Source organism: Metopolophium dirhodum, chromosome 1 (genome assembly GCF_019925205.1).
Source record: "Metopolophium dirhodum isolate CAU chromosome 1, ASM1992520v1, whole genome shotgun sequence".
NCBI classification, from domain to species: domain Eukaryota; kingdom Metazoa; phylum Arthropoda; class Insecta; order Hemiptera; family Aphididae; genus Metopolophium; species Metopolophium dirhodum.
In genome coordinates this window covers 4,767,021-4,790,381 of record NC_083560.1, presented here as the reverse complement: position 1 = coordinate 4,790,381, position 23,361 = coordinate 4,767,021, and the positions used below count along the sequence as shown (strand labels likewise).

Genomic DNA, 23,361 nt, shown 5'->3' with positions numbered 1-23,361 from the left:
TGGAGTAGTGACTAATAGTGGTGGATGCGGGCAGCGTTCACCAGGGGCCAGGGAGCGTGTCGGTATTTGGTCATCGGGAAAAAGACATCTTCTTCTCCAGTGTTGTCACATGTTGTCCGCAAAGTCGTATTGACCGTCCTGAAACCCATAGATAATAAAATAATTGATAGGCCATGATATCAGCTTATCACACGTGCATGAACGTTACAAGGAGTCTTATTATAAAATAACGATAAAACCCCTTGCTAGAGTGAGAAGCACTATATAAAAGCAGTCTGTCTCTCATCCACATTCCGGCACGCCAAACCCCTCATACATTAATATAGGAATGGCCTATTCATCATTTTATTATCTATGCCCGAACCGGTCCAGTCGATACACGCACCATGTATATTTTTGACACCCCACGATAGTTCTTAAGCGGCGGTATTCCAGGGTATTTTTTAATCATTTTTCTCTGACTGCACAAATGTATTTCCACAATTGGATTACAGTAGGGCAATTTTCTACGCAGACCAAACTCCACGGACTGTTATCCATTGAACTGTTCCGGCTATATAACTGTATACTACTGTACTATCTAAATTTTTTAATTTTACGAGACCGCATATTATTCTCAGAAATGATATGTAAAAACATCTAAATCCAGACTCTACCCATGATATACCGAATAAATAAATCGTTTTATATTAATGCACTATTTTTATTGTAAATAATCATTTTAAAATTCTTTTTGTAAGTAATATATTTTACTAAGTAATATTTACTTGTAATAGGTAATTTGTAATCATAAATTGTTTTATAAAAATAAAAACAATAAATTTACTATGTAACTTCTTTTTTAATTTTAATGGAAACATTTTTTTTTTTTTTTTAATTTGAGGTTTTCGCAATATTATTTTTTTTATATTATACCTACAATAATTAATATAATCCTGAAATTATTTTTTTTAAACAGCAAAATCACATCAATTTTCACTGCACAAAATGTGTGTCTTTGTACACCTGCGAGTATTGTAAGAATCCCGACTGTACAAATATAATTTACGTTAAAGTGACTTCCCGGATAGCAATTTGTTACAACGATAACAATATTAATATTATTACATCAAACAAATATTATCATAAAAATAATCTTATAGACCAGTGGCGACAGTTGGCGTTGACAACGGCACCAGGTCCTTCCTAATAGGGCCGAGGCCTAATAGGACGAGTATTATTCAAATGATATATTTTTTGTTATCAAGTCGTAAAAATGGTTAGGTGAGGTACTGGTAAAGGTAATAGGTAAAAAATACTTTACATACGTCCAATATTTTTTTCAATAAGGCTACAGGACACTTAGGTATCAAGTTTACGTTCAATATATAAAAACTCTTGTTCTATTTTTAAAAATTTCGAGGGGGGTGGGGACTACTAATACAAGTAAATTGTATACTTTTATTTATTAAAACTGCCATAATTGAATATTAGTATATTTGGGTAAAAAAGCGTGAAAATTTAATATAAGGCTCCTGATATATCGTTCTAATAGCAGTTGAAAAATATTAAAAATACATTTTTTTGGCACAATTTTTTTTTATAAGCATTTAAAGTTCAAATTTTGACAACATTTTCAAATTTATAATTTATAAATTATTTTGTAGTTAAAAATGTATAAAATGTTTAACTTTTATGGCTAAGGATTGAAAATTTAAAACAAGGCTCCACGTAAATAGGTTATGTATAAATTACTTTATTCACAATAATATCATCAAAATAAATATACTTGGTTATAATATCATAGGCTGACAGACCGTTTTCGCTGAGAATCGTTTTTCTTATACAATGATATTATATCATTGAATTCAAATTTAACACCATCCATTACAGTGACCCACTTGTAACCTACTGTACAGCAGAGTGACATCCACTTATCCACCTTTTTTTAATTAAAAGTATTTGTAATTAAATATTAACAATGTGGTAATTACACTATTAGGTTTTAAAAAAACATTTGATCAATCAATTTCATGTGATTGTGAGTAATGTTGTAGTCAGGGATAATTTTTTCCTAGAATTCGGGGATTTTTATTTCACAATTCGCTGTCTGTATATAATAGTTCAGTGCATTTATGTAAAATATACTGACTGTTGATGTTGAACACTTGTACAAGTGTGTTATTTTTCAATTCCTATCATATTTTTATCTTAATTATTTCACTCTTAACACTTGTGAGATCTGAATGTTTGGTTCATAAGACATGTGACATATATCTTATGTATTTTATTAAGCAATTTTGAATTGAGTAGGTATATTTAAAACAAACGATAGATATGGAATTTAATTTTCATGAAATATTCGTGACATATTCCTTAGCTCAATTTAAGACAATATCGCAACAAACCATATCTTAATCAAGAATAACCTTATCATTATATTCAACCTTATCAACCATAATAATATGTAGCATTGATATTTAATATTTTTATAAGCTAATAACCTAAGTTATTGAAACTGTATCAAGAATAATATAATAATAAAAAAAACTATAAATTGGTAATCGCATAAAATTATTTAAAATGTATTGAAAATAATGTTATCGTTTAAATGAAACGTAATAAAACACATACAATTAATGTACGAATTAAAAATGTTATGATATAAATAAATACTTGGTCACAAAATATAGGTACTTACAATAAAAAAAAGAAAAATTAAAAAAACAATACACTCAAATATTATTCATAAGTAACAAAATAACATAGGTACTACTTTAGTTACATCATTGTTACATTATATTTTAGTAGTTATTACATTTACTAGAATACTTAACCTATATAATTCTAAATTTAATAGCAAAAACTTGATAACAAAATATACAAGAAAATAATGAAAAAATATGTACACATCCGAATTTGAAGCGTTATTCCCGTCTTTGAACGTATACAGGAATGTACGGCTATAAAAATAATTCAACATTTATAATTACAATAATTATAAATATTACTAATTCATTTAAAATAAATTATTGTTTTGTTATGCATATTACCTATTTAGGAATACAATTTCCTTTTGAATCTGAAATAGGATAATTTAATAATTATTGTATCTTAGCCTCAACACAATTTATTTAATTAATTAGTCTTTGAACCATTATCTTACCAAAATCACCCAGAACTGCTGAAATACCTACAGAATTCCCATCAATAGGAAATTTTAATCGTCTTGCTGGAATTCCTGAAATTCATTATTCAATGTTTTAAACAATTATTTAAATCAAACTAGGTAAAATAATAAAGTAATTAGTGAAACAATGTTTACAATAATAATTAATATTTATGAATTTTGATATCTTTAAAAAAATTGTCTAAAACCCCACGGTAAGGAAAAGACCTACAAATTGTATTGTTACCAACTGTAACTCTGCACACATAAAAAACAAAATATAATAAATGCATGATACAAATATGATATATAATGCGTATGATTATTTAAACAAAAAATAACAATTTTAGTTATTTTATTGTAATTTAAAAATATTATTGTGGACACATGAAACTTTTAAGTACCGATATAAAAAGAATTATATTTCATACACGCATTGATATTTTTAAATTTAATACAACCTACAATGTATACTCGACCGTGTGTTTAGTATTATTTTGTTTTTAATTTTGTTACACCAATAAAACCACACACCCAGCCACCCACCAAATGTTAAATGTGTTGCTGAAGCATATGCACGTGTAATCAATTGGTTATTAATTTTATTAAGGGTTTGAGAGTTTCATAAAGCAAAGCATTTAAAAAATGAATACTATAATAATGAGAAATCATACTTTTAATCACCGTCTGGCAATCTGCACAGTTCCATTTCTCATCAAATCTAATCGAACTGCAGTATACATGCGTTTGTCTGTACCCACATGTTCTGCAGAGAACTAGCTTCCATCCACTGTTTGGAAAATAAAAAAATATAAATGCCAATTGTATATATAATATAATAACAATAACATAAAAAACATACCTATATACCTAATTATGTCATTTTGGATATATATTAAGATTTAATTAAGTAAGTATTTTTCAATTTGCGGGGAAGGGTAATATTATATAAGTATTACATGCCAACAAAGATTAATTTTTGACTTTGATTTATTATTAATTTGATACCAATGGAATGAAACACAATGTGAAATTGAAATTTGGATGATAATTTTATTATTGATTGATGGTTAGAAATATAGAATATAAACAGAGTTAGGGATATTATTCTACACACATAAATTATTTGATAGATAAAACAAGTTTAAAATTTATAGTGAAAATGATTTGAATTAAATTTACTTTAATATTATGTCAAATTCACAGATATTTCAAACAATTTAGGTAGGTTCTTATGATTTAATGAGTATTTTATTAATTTATTGTACCTAATATTTAACTTTGGTGCGTAAAATTAATATTATGTTTATAATTAAAACAAATTACTTACAATTCGTTTTGGAAGTTGCGTTTGCCTTCATGAGGACAGAGACAATGTATAGCATCACATTGCATAGCCCTTTGAGTGAACTCTTCAAAACGGTTCTGTAGAGTATTCAGTAAAATATTCTGTGAATACCTTCTTTTTTCCCAAGTGGCATACCTGTGATTTAAATGTTTAAGTTAACTGTATATAAAATAAAAAGTATTTAAAGCGTATTCATATTGTTCATAATTTAAAACTCCATGTCTTAGAATTTATTAAAATAATTTATTTACAGTAGGTACAATTAGGTATTATAGAATGATAATTTAAAACTAATAGTTAGGTTTTTACTAAATTTTTAATTAATTTCTATGGTTTTAAATTTACTTTTTAAAAATTTAGATAACTAGACTTCATTATTATAAAAATTTAAATTTCTTGAAAACATTTTAAATTTGTTCACAATTTGCAATGGTATTTGTATGTTTTTTTTTTTGTTGAATGAAAACATTTGAAATTTCATATACTGAAGCAGAATATATTTTGTATCACTCCAATGTATAAAATTACAATTTTGTACAAATGATATTTGTTCCTTAGCAATGAACTAATATTAAAATATATTCTACTTCTATGAAAATTATATTTTAAATAGTTAATAATTTTTTGCTAAAAAAGTGACTCTTGAATACTTTTATCATTTTTTGTATACTAGTATTACTTATATAGTTTTGTACAAACATATTGCATATTAATAATATTAGGATAAATAAAACTCAGTTTTACCGTGATGGTATATATACTCCAAGAATGAGTATTCTGCTCTTAAATTGATCTACATTTTCACATCTTGGGCATTCAATAAAGTAGCCTTTCCGCAATGCCAGATCTTGAACACAGTCTCGGTGGAACCAGCCATTAATTCTGCAACACGGCACCCATATCGAAGTCGGTGAAACTGATGGTACAATATTATCATTACAAATGCCACATTCTACAGTAGGATAAGCGAATGGGGGTAACTCTGTTACATCTATAACTGGCTGAACGCGGTGCTGTTGGCAAAACGACCTAAAGATATTTGTTTCAATAAAAATCATATACAAAATAGGTTAACAAATATAAAATTAACTACGTACATGAATGGCGGAAAATAATGATGCATAGACCCATTTATCAACCCACAAGGAAGATGGAACAGTTTTCGACAGCTTACTTCACCGCACATTAATGTTGCTCCCTTTTTATTGCAATAAACGCAAGTCTAAAATTATGATGTAACTGTATAGTACACGGTACACGGTGCATAATAATATAGAAAGAACATACCACTCTGGATCCTCGAATTATTTCAGCTCTAATATCATTTAATAAATAACCCCAAATCCCCTCCTTGTCTCCACCATTTTTCACGGCCCTAGATGATAACATCTGAAAAAAAGTAAATTATAGTCATATTCTACTATTAACACACTTATATGGCATTTAATATCTGAGGAAATAGGTATAATTACAATGCAGAAATAATGTACTATCACATCATTGAGCATGTACAGTGGACTGTTTAACTGTTGACTTATTTCTTTATGGCCACATAACATACACTTTTTCTTCTGACTCTTATTAAGCTCTACCTTCTGACTATAAGGTTGAAGGGCAGTTGACGTATGTGTCTCTCGATGAACTGTACAATTATAATATATCATTAATTTGCAGTTTTAACAATGAACAATAGTTGTAATATTCAGTTTTGTAACAAATGGTTTTATAAAATTATTTGAGTTGAAGGTCTTTAAAAATAAGTATTTCAAACACTACTAAAATGCATTTCTGGTAAATATTAATTGCTCACTACTATTCCGTATCGTAGTGAAATTGGTTAGGATGCTAGGGCATTTCATCAATGGCTTTTTGTTATATTTCAGACAAGTTTACAACAGTTTAGGTACAGTAATTGGTATAACGGATTAAAATATATCATAATACATAATAATATAATATTTTATAACTTTTAAGCTTTAAATTATATTTGTCATAGTGGCCGCAGTATAAAAGAAATATTTTATTGGTCGACGGTTAGCCGCTTTAGTAAACCACGGCCCGGCAGTGTCAATCGTAGATTCTTGTAATAAGGATTAATAATATATTTGTATCGCCGGTCGGACGGAGGGGACCCGCGAGGAGAATGAACCACGTTTTATAAAGGCACCATCGGCCATAGGTTATATTATTCTAACAATACGCCGGGCGGCGGCGGCGGCGCCGTCGTCGTCAGTCACTGTGCGCCGTTTCTATTAGGTTTGGTTACGGTCGTGGCGCGAGTGAAGTAAACAAAAAACATAACGGCGGCAAGACAGTGTACATTTATTATCTCGAAGCAGGAACAGCCCGTTTAAACGGTGTAACTTTTGATGTATTTTTTAACCAGACCTAACTATAGTTATCTAACTGAATCGATTAATACCTCTGATAAAATGGAAAAAATCAGAAAAATTGTGCAGATGATCCTTTTGCAAAAATCATAGAAATCGTACTGTTGGAAATTAAGTTATCGAATAAAACGTGCTAACAACAATATTATATTCATTAAATTTTTAAATGTAGTATAAAAACCAAGCCTTATCATAAAATGTAAAATGTACAGAGTCCGAGATTCGAACATACGAAAATCGAAATAATATTCGAAAATAAAAACACGAATAATAAGGGAAACTGGATACTCACCACTTCTAGTAGTCGGCGCCATGTTTGCGATAAATATCTGTGCGGTGGTTCTCTGTTTTCTCGCAAAATATGTCCTGTGAAAGCAACAGACACGTGCTCCAAGGATAGATGTTCAGCGGCAAATGAATGCGGTAAACAGTGGAGTAGTGACTAATAGTGGTGGATGCGGGCAGCGTTCACCAGGGGCCAGGGAGCGTGTCGGTATTTGGTCATCGGGAAAAGACATCTTCTTCTCCAGTGTTGTCACATGTTGTCCGCAAAGTCGTATTGACCGTCCTGAACCCATAGATAATAAAATAATTGATAGGCCATGATATCAGCTTATCACACGTGCATGAACGTTACAAGGAGTCTTATTATAAAATAACGATAAAACCCCTTGCTAGAGTGAGAAGCACTATATAAAAGCAGTCTGTCTCTCATCCACATTCCGGCACGCAAACCCCTCATACATTAATATAGGAATGGCCTATTCATCATTTTATTATCTATGCCCGAACCGGTCCAGTCGATACACGCACCATGTATATTTTTGACACCCACGATAGTTCTTAAGCGGCGGTATTCCAGGGTATTTTTTAATCATTTTTCTCTGACTGCACAAATGTATTTCCACAATTGGATTACAGTAGGGCAATTTTCTACGCAGACCAAACTCCACGGACTGTTATCCATTGAACTGTTCCGGCTATATAACTGTATACTACTGTACTATCTAAATTTTTTAATTTTACGAGACCGCATATTATTCTCAGAAATGATATGTAAAAACATCTAAATCCAGACTCTACTCATGATATACCGAATAAATAAATCGTTTTATATTAATGCACTATTTTTATTGTAAATAATCATTTTAAAATTCTTTTTGTAAGTAATATATTTTACTAAGTAATATTTACTTGTAATAGGTAATTTGTAATCATAATTGTTTATAAAAATAAAAACAATAAATTTACTATGTAACTTCTTTTTAATTTTAATGGAAACATTTTTTTTTTTTTTTTAATTTGAGGTTTTCGCAATATTATTTTTTTATATTATACCTACAATAATTAATATAATCCTGAAATTATTTTTTTAAACAGCAAAATCACATCAATTTTCACTGCACAAAATGTGTGTCTTTGTACACCTGCAGTATTGTAAGAATCCCGACTGTACAAATATAATTTACGTTAAAGTGACTTCCCGGATAGCAATTTGTACAACGATAACAATATTAATATTATTACATCAAACAAATATTATCATAAAAATAATCTTATAGACCAGTGGCGACAGTTGGCGTTGACAACGGCACCAGGTCCTTCCTAATAGGCCGAGGCCTAATAGGACGAGTATTATTCAAATGATATATTTTTGTTATCAAGTCGTAAAATGGTTAGGTGAGGTACTGGTAAAGGTAATAGGTAAAAATACTTTACATACGTCCAATATTTTTTTCAATAAGGCTACAGGACACTTAGGTATCAAGTTTACGTTCAATATATAAAAACTCTTGTTCTATTTTTAAAAATTTCGAGGGGGTGGGGACTACTAATACAAGTAAATTGTATACTTTTATTTATTAAAACTGCCATAATTGAATATTAGTATATTTGGGTAAAAAAGCGTGAAAATTTAATATAAGGCTCCTGATATATCGTTCTAATAGCAGTTGAAAAATATTAAAAATACATTTTTTTGGCACAATTTTTTTTTATAAGCATTTAAAGTTCAAATTTTGACAACATTTTCAAATTTATAATTTATAAATTATTTTGTAGTTAAAAATGTATAAAATGTTTAACTTTTATGGCTAAGGATTGAAAATTTAAAACAAGGCTCCACGTAAATAGGTTATGTATAAATTACTTTATTCACAATAATATCATCAAAATAAATATACTTGGTTATAATATCATAGGCTGACAGACCGTTTTCGCTGAGAATCGTTTTTCTTATACAATGATATTATATCATTGAATTCAAATTTAACACCATCCATTACAGTGACCCACTTGTAACCTACTGTACAGCAGAGTGACATCCACTTATCCACCTTTTTTTAATTAAAAGTATTTGTAATTAAATATTAACAATGTGGTAATTACACTAATTAGGTTTTAAAAAAACATTTGATCAATCAATTTCATGTGATTGTGAGTAATGTTGTAGTCAGGGATAATTTTTTCCTAGAATTCGGGGATTTTTATTTCACAATTCGCTGTCTGTATATAATAGTTCAGTGCATTTATGTAAAATATACTGACTGTTGATGTTGAACACTTGTACAAGTGTGTTATTTTTCAATTCCTATCATATTTTTATCTTAATTATTTCACTCTTAACACTTGTGAGATCTGAATGTTTGGTTCATAAGACATGTGACATATATCTTATGTATTTTGTTAAGCAATTTTGAATTGAGTAGGTATATTTAAAACAAACGATAGATATGGAATTTAATTTTCATGAAATATTCGTGACATATTCCTTAGCTCAATTTAAGACAATATCGCAACAAACCATATCTTAATCAAGAATAACCTTATTATTATATTCAACCTTATCAACCATAATAATATGTAGCATTGATATTTAATATTTTTATAAGCTAATAACCTAAGTTATTGAAACTGTATCAAGAATAATATAATAATAAAAAAAACTATAAATTGGTAATCGCATAAAATTATTTAAAATGTATTGAAAATAATGTTATCGTTTAAATGAAACGTAATAAAACACATACAATTAATGTACGAATTAAAAATGTTATGATATAAATAAATACTTGGTCACAAAATATAGGTACTTACAATAAAAAAAAGAAAAATTAAAAAAACAATACACTCAAATATTATTCATAAGTAACAAAATAACATAGGTACTACTTTAGTTACATCATTGTTACATTATATTTTAGTAGTTATTACATTTACTAGAATACTTAACCTATATAATTCTAAATTTAATAGCAAAAACTTGATAACAAAATATACAAGAAAATAATGAAAAAATATGTACACATCCGAATTTGAAGCGTTATTCCCGTCTTTGAACGTATACAGGAATGTACGGCTATAAAAATAATTCAACATTTATAATTACAATAATTATAAATATTACTAATTCATTTAAAATAAATTATTGTTTTGTTATGCATATTACCTATTTAGGAATACAATTTCCTTTTGAATCTGAAATAGGATAATTTAATAATTATTGTATCTTAGCTTCAACACAATTTATTTAATTAATTAGTCTTTGAACCATTATCTTACCAAAATCACCCAGAACTGCTGAAATACCTACAGAATTCCCATCAATAGGAAATTTTAATCGTCTTGCTGGAATTCCTGAAATTCATTATTCAATGTTTTAAACAATTATTTAAATCAAACTAGGTAAAATAATAAAGTAATTAGTGAAACAATGTTTACAATAATAATTAATATTTATGAATTTTGATATCTTTAAAAAAATTGTCTAAAACCCCACGGTAAGGAAAAGACCTACAAATTGTATTGTTACCAACTGTAACTCTGCACACATAAAAAACAAAATATAATAAATGCATGATACAAATATGATATATAATGCGTATGATTATTTAAACAAAAAATAACAATTTTAGTTATTTTATTGTAATTTAAAAATATTATTGTGGACACATGAAACTTTTAAGTACCGATATAAAAAGAATTATATTTCATAGACGCATTGATATTTTTAAATTTAATACAACCTACAATGTATACTCGACCGTGTGTTTAGTATTATTTTGTTTTTAATTTTGTTACACCAATAAAACCACACACCCAGCCACCCACCAAATGTTAAATGTGTTGCTGAAGCATATGCACGTGTAATCAATTGGTTATTAATTTTATTAAGGGTTTGAGAGTTTCATAAAGCAAAGCATTTAAAAAATGAATACTATAATAATGAGAAATCATACTTTTAATCACCGTCTGGCAATCTGCACAGTTCCATTTCTCATCAAATCTAATCGAACTGCAGTATACATGCGTTTGTCTGTACCCACATGTTCTGCAGAGAACTAGCTTCCATCCACTGTTTGGAAAATAAAAAAATATAAATGCCAATTGTATATATAATATAATAACAATAACATAAAAAACATACCTATATACCTAATTATGTCATTTTGGATATATATTAAGATTTAATTAAGTAAGTATTTTTCAATTTGCGGGGAAGGTAATATTATATAAGTATTACATGCCAACAAAGATTAATTTTTGACTTTGATTTATTATTAATTTGATACCAATGGAATGAAACACAATGTGAAATTGAAATTTGGATGATAATTTTATTATTGATTGATGGTTAGAAATATAGAATATAAACAGAGTTAGGGATATTATTCTACACACATAAATTATTTGATAGATAAAACAAGTTTAAAATTTATAGTGAAAATGATTTGAATTAAATTTACTTTAATATTATGTCAAATTCACAGATATTTCAAACAATTTAGGTAGGTTCTTATGATTTAATGAGTATTTTATTAATTTATTGTACCTAATATTTAACTTTGGTGCGTAAAATTAATATTATGTTTATAATTAAAACAAATTACTTACAATTCGTTTTGGAAGTTGCGTTTGCCTTCATGAGGACAGAGACAATGTATAGCATCACATTGCATAGCCCTTTGAGTGAACTCTTCAAAACGGTTCTGTAGAGTATTCAGTAAAATATTCTGTGAATACCTTCTTTTTTCCCAAGTGGCATACCTGTGATTTAAATGTTTAAGTTAACTGTATATAAAATAAAAAGTATTTAAAGCGTATTCATATTGTTCATAATTTAAAACTCCATGTCTTAGAATTTATTAAAATAATTTATTTACAGTAGGTACAATTAGGTATTATAGAATGATAATTTAAAACTAATAGTTAGGTTTTTACTAAATTTTTAATTAATTTCTATGGTTTTAAATTTACTTTTTAAAAATTTAGATAACTAGACTTCATTATTATAAAAATTTAAATTTCTTGAAAACATTTTAAATTTGTTCACAATTTGCAATGGTATTTGTATGTTTTTTTTTTGTTGAATGAAAACATTTGAAATTTCATATACTGAAGCAGAATATATTTTGTATCACTCCAATGTATAAAATTACAATTTTGTACAAATGATATTTGTTCCTTAGCAATGAACTAATATTAAAATATATTCTACTTCTATGAAAATTATATTTTAAATAGTTAATAATTTTTTGCTAAAAAAGTGACTCTTGAATACTTTTATCATTTTTTTATACTAGTATTACTTATATAGTTTTGTACAAACATATTGCATATTAATAATATTAGGATAAATAAAACTCAGTTTTACCGTGATGGTATATATACTCCAAGAATGAGTATTCTGCTCTTAAATTGATCTACATTTTCACATCTTGGGCATTCAATAAAGTAGCCTTTCCGCAATGCCAGATCTTGAACACAGTCTCGGTGGAACCAGCCATTAATTCTGCAACACGGCACCCATATCGAAGTCGGTGAAACTGATGGTACAATATTATCATTACAAATGCCACATTCTACAGTAGGATAAGCGAATGGGGGTAACTCTGTTACATCTATAACTGGCTGAACGCGGTGCTGTTGGCAAAACGACCTAAAGATATTTGTTTCAATAAAAATCATATACAAAATAGGTTAACAAATATAAAATTAACTACGTACATGAATGGCGGAAAATAATGATGCATAGACCCATTTATCAACCCACAAGGAAGATGGAACAGTTTTCGACAGCTTACTTCACCGCACATTAATGTTGCTCCCTTTTTATTGCAATAAACGCAAGTCTAAAATTATGATGTAACTGTATAGTACACGGTACACGGTGCATAATAATATAGAAAGAACATACCACTCTGGATCCTCGAATTATTTCAGCTCTAATATCATTTAATAAATAACCCCAAATCCCCTCCTTGTCTCCACCATTTTTCACGGCCCTAGATGATAACATCTGAAAAAAAGTAAATTATAGTCATATTCTACTATTAACACACTTATATGGCATTTAATATCTGAGGAAATAGGTATAATTACAATGCAGAAATAATGTACTATCACATCATTGAGCATGTACAGTGGACTGTTTAACTGTTGACTTATTTCTTTATGGCCACATAACATACACTTTTTCTTCTGACTCTTATTAAGCTCTACCTTCTGACTATAAGGTTGAAGGGCAGTTGACGTATGTGTCTCTCGATGAACTGTACAATTATAATATATCATTAATTTGCAGTTTTAACAATGAACAATAGTTGTAATATTCAGTTTTGTAACAAATGGTTTTATAAAATTATTTGAGTTGAAGGTCTTTAAAAATAAGTATTTCAAACACTACTAAAATGCATTTCTGGTAAATATTAATTGCTCACTACTATTCCGTATCGTAGTGAAATTGGTTAGGATGCTAGGGCATTTCATCAATGGCTTTTTGTTATATTTCAGACAAGTTTACAACAGTTTAGGTACAGTAATTGGTATAACGGATTAAAATATATCATAATACATAATAATATAATATTTTATAACTTTTAAGCTTTAAATTATATTTGTCATAGTGGCCGCAGTATAAAAGAAATATTTTATTGGTCGACGGTTAGCCGCTTTAGTAAACCACGGCCCGGCAGTGTCAATCGTAGATTCTTGTAATAAGGATTAATAATATATTTGTATCGCCGGTCGGACGGAGGGGACCCGCGAGGAGAATGAACCACGTTTTATAAAGGCACCATCGGCCATAGGTTATATTATTCTAACAATACGCCGGGCGGCGGCGGCGGCGCCGTCGTCGTCAGTCACTGTGCGCCGTTTCTATTAGGTTTGGTTACGGTCGTGGCGCGAGTGAAGTAAACAAAAAACATAACGGCGGCAAGACAGTGTACATTTATTATCTCGAAGCAGGAACAGCCCGTTTAAACGGTGTAACTTTTGATGTATTTTTTAACCAGACCTAACTATAGTTATCTAACTGAATCGATTAATACCTCTGATAAAATGGAAAAAATCAGAAAAATTGTGCAGATGATCCTTTTGCAAAAATCATAGAAATCGTACTGTTGGAAATTAAGTTATCGAATAAAACGTGCTAACAACAATATTATATTCATTAAATTTTTAAATGTAGTATAAAAACCAAGCCTTATCATAAAATGTAAAATGTACAGAGTCCGAGATTCGAACATACGAAAATCGAAATAATATTCGAAAATAAAAACACGAATAATAAGGGAAACTGGATACTCACCACTTCTAGTAGTCGGCGCCATGTTTGCGATAAATATCTGTGCGGTGGTTCTCTGTTTTCTCGCAAAATATGTCCTGTGAAAGCAACAGACACGTGCTCCAAGGATAGATGTTCAGCGGCAAATGAATGCGGTAAACAGTGGAGTAGTGACTAATAGTGGTGGATGCGGGCAGCGTTCACCAGGGGCCAGGGAGCGTGTCGGTATTTGGTCATCGGGAAAAGACATCTTCTTCTCCAGTGTTGTCACATGTTGTCCGCAAAGTCGTATTGACCGTCCTGAACCCATAGATAATAAAATAATTGATAGGCCATGATATCAGCTTATCACACGTGCATGAACGTTACAAGGAGTCTTATTATAAAATAACGATAAAACCCCTTGCTAGAGTGAGAAGCACTATATAAAAGCAGTCTGTCTCTCATCCACATTCCGGCACGCAAACCCCTCATACATTAATATAGGAATGGCCTATTCATCATTTTATTATCTATGCCCGAACCGGTCCAGTCGATACACGCACCATGTATATTTTTGACACCCACGATAGTTCTTAAGCGGCGGTATTCCAGGGTATTTTTTAATCATTTTTCTCTGACTGCACAAATGTATTTCCACAATTGGATTACAGTAGGGCAATTTTCTACGCAGACCAAACTCCACGGACTGTTATCCATTGAACTGTTCCGGCTATATAACTGTATACTACTGTACTATCTAAATTTTTTAATTTTACGAGACCGCATATTATTCTCAGAAATGATATGTAAAAACATCTAAATCCAGACTCTACCCATGATATACCGAATAAATAAATCGTTTTATATTAATGCACTATTTTTATTGTAAATAATCATTTTAAAATTCTTTTTGTAAGTAATATATTTTACTAAGTAATATTTACTTGTAATAGGTAATTTGTAATCATAATTGTTTATAAAAATAAAAACAATAAATTTACTATGTAACTTCTTTTTAATTTTAATGGAAACATTTTTTTTTTTTTTTAATTTGAGGTTTTCGCAAAATTATTTTTAGATTCTGAGTGAAACGATGAATGTATTGATTTTACAATGATGTGTGTTTTTTTTTTTATTTTTTTTTTTTTTTTATTTTTTTTTTTATTTTTTTTTTTATTTTTTTATTTTTGTGTCTGTGTACACGACAAGTAGTCGAAATAATGCTTCGATTTTTGACTTCAGTATCTTGTTCGATGGGAAAGTGAATATCGTTGGTGCATTGGGGAGGTCAAAATTTTAATTTCCCAGTAGTTTTCAAAAGCGATGTGAAAAACAAAAGAAAAATTAAGGAAAAACGGGAATTTTTACGCAAAATCGATTTTTAACAAAATCGATTTTGGTTATTGGTGTAACTCTAAAACAAATGACCGTAGATGCATGAAATTTTCACTGGTTGTTTATATTAGCATTTTCTATACACCATAAAATTTTCCAAATATTTTGACTCTTTTTGAGCTGTTTACAGCCATTGTCAGTTTTCAATTTTTTTAGTTTTTTTTTCTATAAATATCAATAAAATTTTATCTATTGAGTAAAAAAGCTTGAAAATTTAATAGAAGGCTCCTAGTTTATTGTTTCAAAGGCAGATGAAAAAAATTAAAAATCCTTAGTCACAGTTTTTAATTATAAGCATTTAAAGTTCAAATTTTGACAAAATACGGAAAAATCACGAAAAATAGCAAATTATTTTGATGAGAATTCATAAAAATTTTTCTTTTTAAATCTAAGATTTGAAAATGTAATATAAGATTACTCATAAGTTTGTCTACCTTTATCAAAAAAAAAATGTCTAGAAGAAACTTAAATTAAATTTTTATGAGCGTCTGAAATTTATATTTTTACAACATTTGATATTTACTCGATTTCTCATGTAACGATTTTTTTATTTTATTGTAATTAAAAAACGAATGACTGTAGATACTTGAAAATTTCACTGAATGTTTATATTAGCATTTTCTATACACCATACAATTTTGAAAATATTTTGACTCTATTTGAGCTGTTTACGGACATTGTCAGTTTTCAATTTTTTTAGTTTTTTTTTCTATAAATATCAATAAATTTTTATTTGTTGGGTAAAAAAGCGTGAAAATTTAATATTAGACTCCTGATATATCGTTTTAATAGCAGTTGAAAAATATTAAAAATACATTTGCACAATTTTTTTTTATAAGCATTTAAAGTTCAAATTTTGACAACATTTATCAAATTTATAATTTATTAATTATTTTGTGGTTAAAAATTTATAAAATGTTTAACTTTTATGGCTAAGGATTGAAAATTTAAAACAAGGCTCCACGTTAATAGGTTATATATAAATTACTTTATTCACAATAATATCATCAAATATACTTGGTAATATCATAGGGTGACTGACCGTTTTCGCTCAGAATCGTTTTTCTTATACAATGATATTATATCATTGAATTCAAATTTAACACCATCCATTACAGTGACCCACTTGTAACCTACCGTACAGCAGAGCGACATCCACTTATCCACCTTTTTTTATATTATACCTACAATAATTAATATAATCCTGAAATTATTTTTTTAAACAGCAAAATCACATCAATTTTCACTGCACAAAATGTGTGTCTTTGTACACCTGCAGTATTGTAAGAATCCCGACTGTACAAATATAATTTACGTTAAAGTGACTTCCCGGATAGCAATTTGTACAACGATAACAATATTAATATTATTACATCAAACAAATATTATCATAAAAATAATCTTATAGACCAGTGGCGACAGTTGGCGTTGACAACGGCACCAGGTCCTTCCTAATAGGCCGAGGCCTAATAGGACGAGTATTATTCAAATGATATATTTTTGTTATCAAGTCGTAAAATGGTTAGGTGAGGTACTGGTAAAGGTAATAGGTAAAAATACTTTACATACGTCCAATATTTTTTTCAATAAGGCTACAGGACACTTAGGTATCAAGTTTACGTTCAATATATAAAAACTCTTGTTCTAATTTTAAAAATTTCGAGGGGGTGGGGACTACTAATACAAGTAAATTGTATACTTTTATTTATTAAAACTGCCATAATTGAATACTAGTATATTTATAATAATAAAGTTCGACATTTGCGAAAATTCAATTGTTGGTAGTGAATAAATGTACAGATATATGGTGTACAACTGTATATAATGTACCAAGTAGAGTCTGAAAGAGTATATATGAATGTCACTTTTACATACATTTTTACTGCCAAAAAATGGAGCCAACGTATCTGATTGGTGGGCGTGGTCTATCATCTACCGAGGCAACCGTTGAGCATCGCGTATTTCGTAAGTTTGTGGAAAAGCTTTGAAATTTTTTAAATATTATCATTTTTCAGTCATAATATGGTTGATATTTTAATCGTACCTATGCAATACACGTACGTCATGTAATTTTGTAAGCGTTATCACCTAAACTGTGTTTTAAATGTATTTTATCTAAACCATGTACTGGATGTATACTGTACTTTATACTTGAAATCCTATCGTATACAATATAAATGTAAATTTGCAATCGCTATCACCTAAATTGGTGTTTTAAATATATTTTATCCAAACCCTGTACTCAGCTGTGGAACTAATAACAATTGTGGGGGGGGGGGCCGGGGATTGATCAGCAGGATATTAATTTAGTTATCTATTTAGTATATTGAATAAACAGGTAGATTATTATTAATTTATTTTAACAATGTAAGATGTAGACATTGCTATCAAAATAAACTATACCTATTTGGAATTCAAAATGTGTTGCTGAAAATTGGTATTCAAAATGTATTTAAGGCACTTGGAACGCAGTTTTTAAATCGATGGATTGAGCTCATCTACTTAATTTTTCCAAGTCAAGCACTGTTAATAATAATTTATTTAATATTATTAATTATTATCAATTAGGTATATTATTATAATATTAAATACAAAAATACTTTATAGTTAATATTTAATTTTATATTTATATAATTACTAGTAATATTGTTCAAGGATGTCTATTGATACAATTATTAAATACATTAATAATAAATGATTCTGAAATTGGTTGGGCTAAATGATATCATGAAAAAAAAGTTTTTACTGTGCAAACAAACATTACAGACTTAAATTCTGGCTTGAATTATTTAGCTATAGAGCCAAATAGTAACTGGATGGAACATTTTGAATTACATAATCCTCAAAAGTAATTTTCTATATTTATATTTTAAGTTTTTGCTTATTTTTCTTATACAATAAGATCTTAACGTTACATTAAAACATATTAAGTAATATTAAGTAAGATTTCCACATTGTTAAATAAAATAAAAAACAATGAGTATGTAGGCAGGTACCTATACCTAGGTAATAAATATTATATGCTCTTAAGGTATATTAAACCTACTCAAACAGCTTTAATCTTAACAGTTAATTCTTAAGATGGTATGTGTACATATTATTATAGTTCAGGAAAAAAATAATTTTACCTTATACTTAATATTTACTTATTAAAATAGGCAGCATTTCGGAAGGTAATGCGAAGGCAGTAGACCCACCATAGAATAATATGCTAGGTAAAGTATAATTTTTCACCCCTCAAAAAGTGCAAATTAAAATGTTAATAAATATTTTACTTTTTATAGATCTATAATATTTCTATTTTGATTTTGAATATAGTAAAAATCCATTAAATGATATTATTAAACTCAAAAGTAAATTGAGAATAAAATAAATCAAAATTTTTTTAGTCACGTTTAAAAGTTAAATATGAAATAATAATTATCATCTAGTGACTAAATAATAATTATTATTTTTGAATAGATTATAATCAATATTGTAAAAAATAATTTTAAAATTGTATTTAAATATAGATACAAGTACACTCACACCAAAAAGTACTTAAAAACAAATACAAATATTTGTCATGAATTTAAACACTTAAGTTTTAGTAATTTATTATTAAGTACAAGTGGGTATGTAAAATTGATTTTGTAATTAAAAATTAAAAACTGTAATGCCACATATTATTATAAGTGTCATAAGAACTTATCTTTGTACTATCTACATAATTTTAAAGTGAAAAATTAAAATAAATAAAAATGTATTTTATTTTAATTCTGAAATACTTCAACAATTACAAATGAAAAATAATCAGAAAAATGATTTTTTGAACTTTTTAAAGTATTTAAATAAATTAGGTAAGTATTTTATTTTTAATTAGAAATACATTCAATACAGTATTTGAATTACCTAGGTAACTTAAAAAGCGTTCTAAATATAGTTAATGTTGCAATCCTTCAGTGGTTAGCGGTTGTGTTAAATACTTTACTAAATATTAATATAGACATTTTTTTTAACAATGTGTATACAAAAAATAATCACAAATATAAAGATTGTTTGGAGGTGTGGTGTTGAACATTTTTTGTTTATAATTATTCCTCCTTTCCCTTAAAATACAACCAAGTGCCGCCTACACTTATAAGTTATTAATATCTTTATTTAAATACCTCTATTTATAGTAATTTTGAATAATATGTAGTCATGTTTATATATGTTTGTAGCTAAGAAGCGTATAATTCTGTTAAGTAGATAGTATATAATGTTAAAGAAAATAAATGGAGTTTTCTGGTAAAGGTAATATTATATTATAATCAAAAGTCAGATATGTTTTTTTTTGTATAACCTGAATCATTTAAAAGTTTGAGTATGTTTTAAAAAAATAAAACATTAGGTATTATTTTTAATTATAGAATAATAGATACTATTGCATAGTTACATATTACTTATAATTTTTCTCCAAACCATCAGATAAAAGAATATTTTGGATTTGAAGTAAACACTATTTTGTTTTAATAACCAAAATATTTTGTCATTATTAACACCTATTTGACATTTCATGTTATAAGAGTCAGTAAATATTAATAACAATAACATACACTTGGTAGTAGAGTTCACAATATTATTCTGTTCACAAGTACCTATTTATTTTATTGGTAAAAATTTTACCAACATTAAATTATTTTACAATTACAAATTAATTGTACCTATATGATAGGTCGGTATAAAAAAAAATCTATCATTGCATTGTACCAATCTATTGTTTTAAACTTACTACTCAGAATAGAACCATTGATACAACATGGCAAAGTACCTAAAACAAACTATTTTATATTTTAGAGTTATATTTCATAAGTATTAGATTTGTCAACATCCTTCTAAAAATAAAACAAAGCTGAAAGAAAGTACTCTTGATACCGTTTGTAAGGCATCTTAAGAAATTTTTTTTTTAAAAAAAAAACAATAAAAATACCAGGGAAAATGATTCATATTTGAAAAAAGATCCTCCACTATGTGTTGTAATACAACTTAACATTTAAAACAATACAATTTTTTTGGAACCATTTGGGTGTTATCGTTTATAAATAAAAATATGAATGTACCATTACTCATAATATTTACTCATTGTAAATCTAAAATAAAAATAATGCCTATTGTACTCAATTGACAGTTACTGTGTCATATTAAATTATGTTTATGTACCTAGTATAAACCAAATATGGGCTAGCCGCAAGCATTGTTGCTCGGTGCCATTTGAGATCCAGTTAGCAAACAAGAACCGAATCAAATCACGATAAAGTTCTCCAAAAAGTAGATATTAAAGTAGTGATGTTAGAAATAACTCAATAAATAAATAACAAAAGATAGAAAAATAGGAAAACGCTTATACCTACACTCAACATTTAGGCTAAATTAAAAATAAAATTTTGTGAATAATAGATATTATAAACTTCTCATTTTATTAACGAGTTCAATCTATTAAACAATTTGGAACACAGAAAGCAACCATATTCCATAGCTTAGGAATTTAGAATTTTCAGTGGGTATGTAGTACGTTTTTAGTCGATTTTTATTTGTTTTGTTGTGCACTAATCACACTTACATTTCGTTACCCGTATTCAGTGTGTCTGAATTAATTGAATTAATGTCTATTAAACTATCTCTTCTCTTCTTCTTTCATCATCACATACAGGAAAGCTCAAGCAAATACTACACTGAAATAATATTAATTTTTCATTGAGTATACCCCTTGACAATATAATATGTCAAGTCGCTCACGTCCGTGTTATTGTCAACTGTATAAACTCATCATAATTTCGTGACAATTTTATTTTTATACTTTGGCAGTTTCTATTCAAAAAGTTAAAAAACAATCGAGTAAAGATTAAATAACAATAATCATTTAATTTTGAATTTTCAGAGGACACAATTAAACAACTTGGCACATAAACAATTACCTTATTTTATAGTTAGGAATTTAAAACTTAAAGTACGTAGTGCAAAAACACAAGAGTACAAGTAGGTATGCAAAAAGTTGTATATACAATAAAAAAATATGTTAAATATAAGTAAACAATGTATCTTAGTTTACTATGATCAGGCAAAAAAAACATAAAACTAATTAAATAACAATAATACGAAATACTACAACCAATAATACATAAAATTATAAACGTAAACTCCTAACAAAATTATCGTCGTCTATAAGGTATGCAAATTTGAACGGATCGTAATCTCCGATTGCTTTGTGTAAATTATTGTGTCCACTCCATTGCTCTTTGTTATCGAAGTATCTACCACATGTTGAACAGCGATATACATCTTCCTTTGGTTCAAATCTAGAAAAAAAAAATTATAGTTAAATTAATTAGGAATATTTTAATCATATTATAATTTAAATTTAAATTTTTTCTGAGTAGATGGAATTTAAATTGCTTGATGCATTGTTTGCAGTATTAAATAATTAAAATGAAACCATCGATATAGATAGTAAGATGGTTAGACTTATAAGATCAATTTATACTTACGCGGCCAATACTTGTTTGGTACATTTACGATGCAATTCTGCCGTCTCTCTCGACAACATGAAATGTTTGCAATTCTTGCACATGAAATAGTCTCCAACCGCGGGGTCGTTCATTTTTATAATGCATCTCCTCATGGTTACTCTGGGCATTTCGGACTAAAGAAAATTGATTTTTAGTTAATTATAATATAAACTTTATCATAAAGAGAATAATAATAATAAATCATTAAAAATATTTTCAAAATGCTATAGTTCATAGAAAATTAAATATAAACATTTAGTGAGATTTTCATGTATTTTCATGTATTTACAGTTATTTGTTTTTATATTAGAACAAAATAATAAAATCGCTATTATGAGAAATCTAGTGACTATCTAATGATGTAAAAATATGGGTAATCGGAAAAAAAGTCCCGAGAAAAATGAATGGAAATATATCAAAATTGAAGAGTAAATATTTTAAAATTGTATTGAAAAATACATTAAAGTTACATAAAAAATCATATAATATCATTAAAAATAGTGGGGAGTTTTCAAGTTCCTTAACGAAGATCATATTTTTGGCTTTTGCTATAATTTAGTAGTTTACTATTAAGTTTAAGTGAAATGATAAAATGGTATAAATCAAATTGTATAGATAATAATATAAAAAGTTTCATATTATAAATAAAATTATTCATCATAAATTGAAAGGTAATTAGCAGAGGTAATTTTTAAAAACATTTAGTTTGTTATAATAGGAATCCATTCTGGATAGTTTTTCGAATATAGTAGACTAATAAATACATACGAAATTACTATAGATACTTATAATTAGAACTTTGATTAAGAACATTACATAAAAACAAACGTTTTTTGGTATAATAATAGGTTATAATATGTATACCTATAAACAGGCCTTTTTAACAGTCGTAAGTCATAACAAAAATAATAGGTGTACCTAATTATAATATTAAATTATTATAGCATTATTATAATAATTATATAGACACTATATTACTATAATAAATTGTATTAATTAAGACT

At 27.8% G+C, this 23,361-nt stretch overlaps 1 protein-coding gene and 2 pseudogenes across 1 annotated transcript; all 3 read right to left on the bottom strand.

Moving 5' to 3' along the window:
• Positions 1–11: 11 nt before the first annotated feature.
• On the bottom strand, positions 12–7,200 carry LOC132937941 (pineapple eye protein-like; annotated as a pseudogene).
• Positions 7,201–7,387: 187 nt separating this feature from the next.
• On the bottom strand, positions 7,388–14,499 carry LOC132937874 (pineapple eye protein-like; annotated as a pseudogene).
• A 7,476-nt stretch (positions 14,500–21,975) lies between these two features.
• Positions 21,976–22,470, bottom strand: LOC132937756 (uncharacterized). Its single transcript, XM_061004402.1, has 2 exons — positions 22,337–22,470; positions 21,976–22,147 (listed from the first exon to the last, which is right to left on the bottom strand). The coding sequence occupies exons 1-2, from the start codon at positions 22,468–22,470 to the stop codon at positions 21,976–21,978; spliced, it is 306 nt and encodes a 101-aa protein (XP_060860385.1).
• Positions 22,471–23,361: the final 891 nt, after the last annotated feature.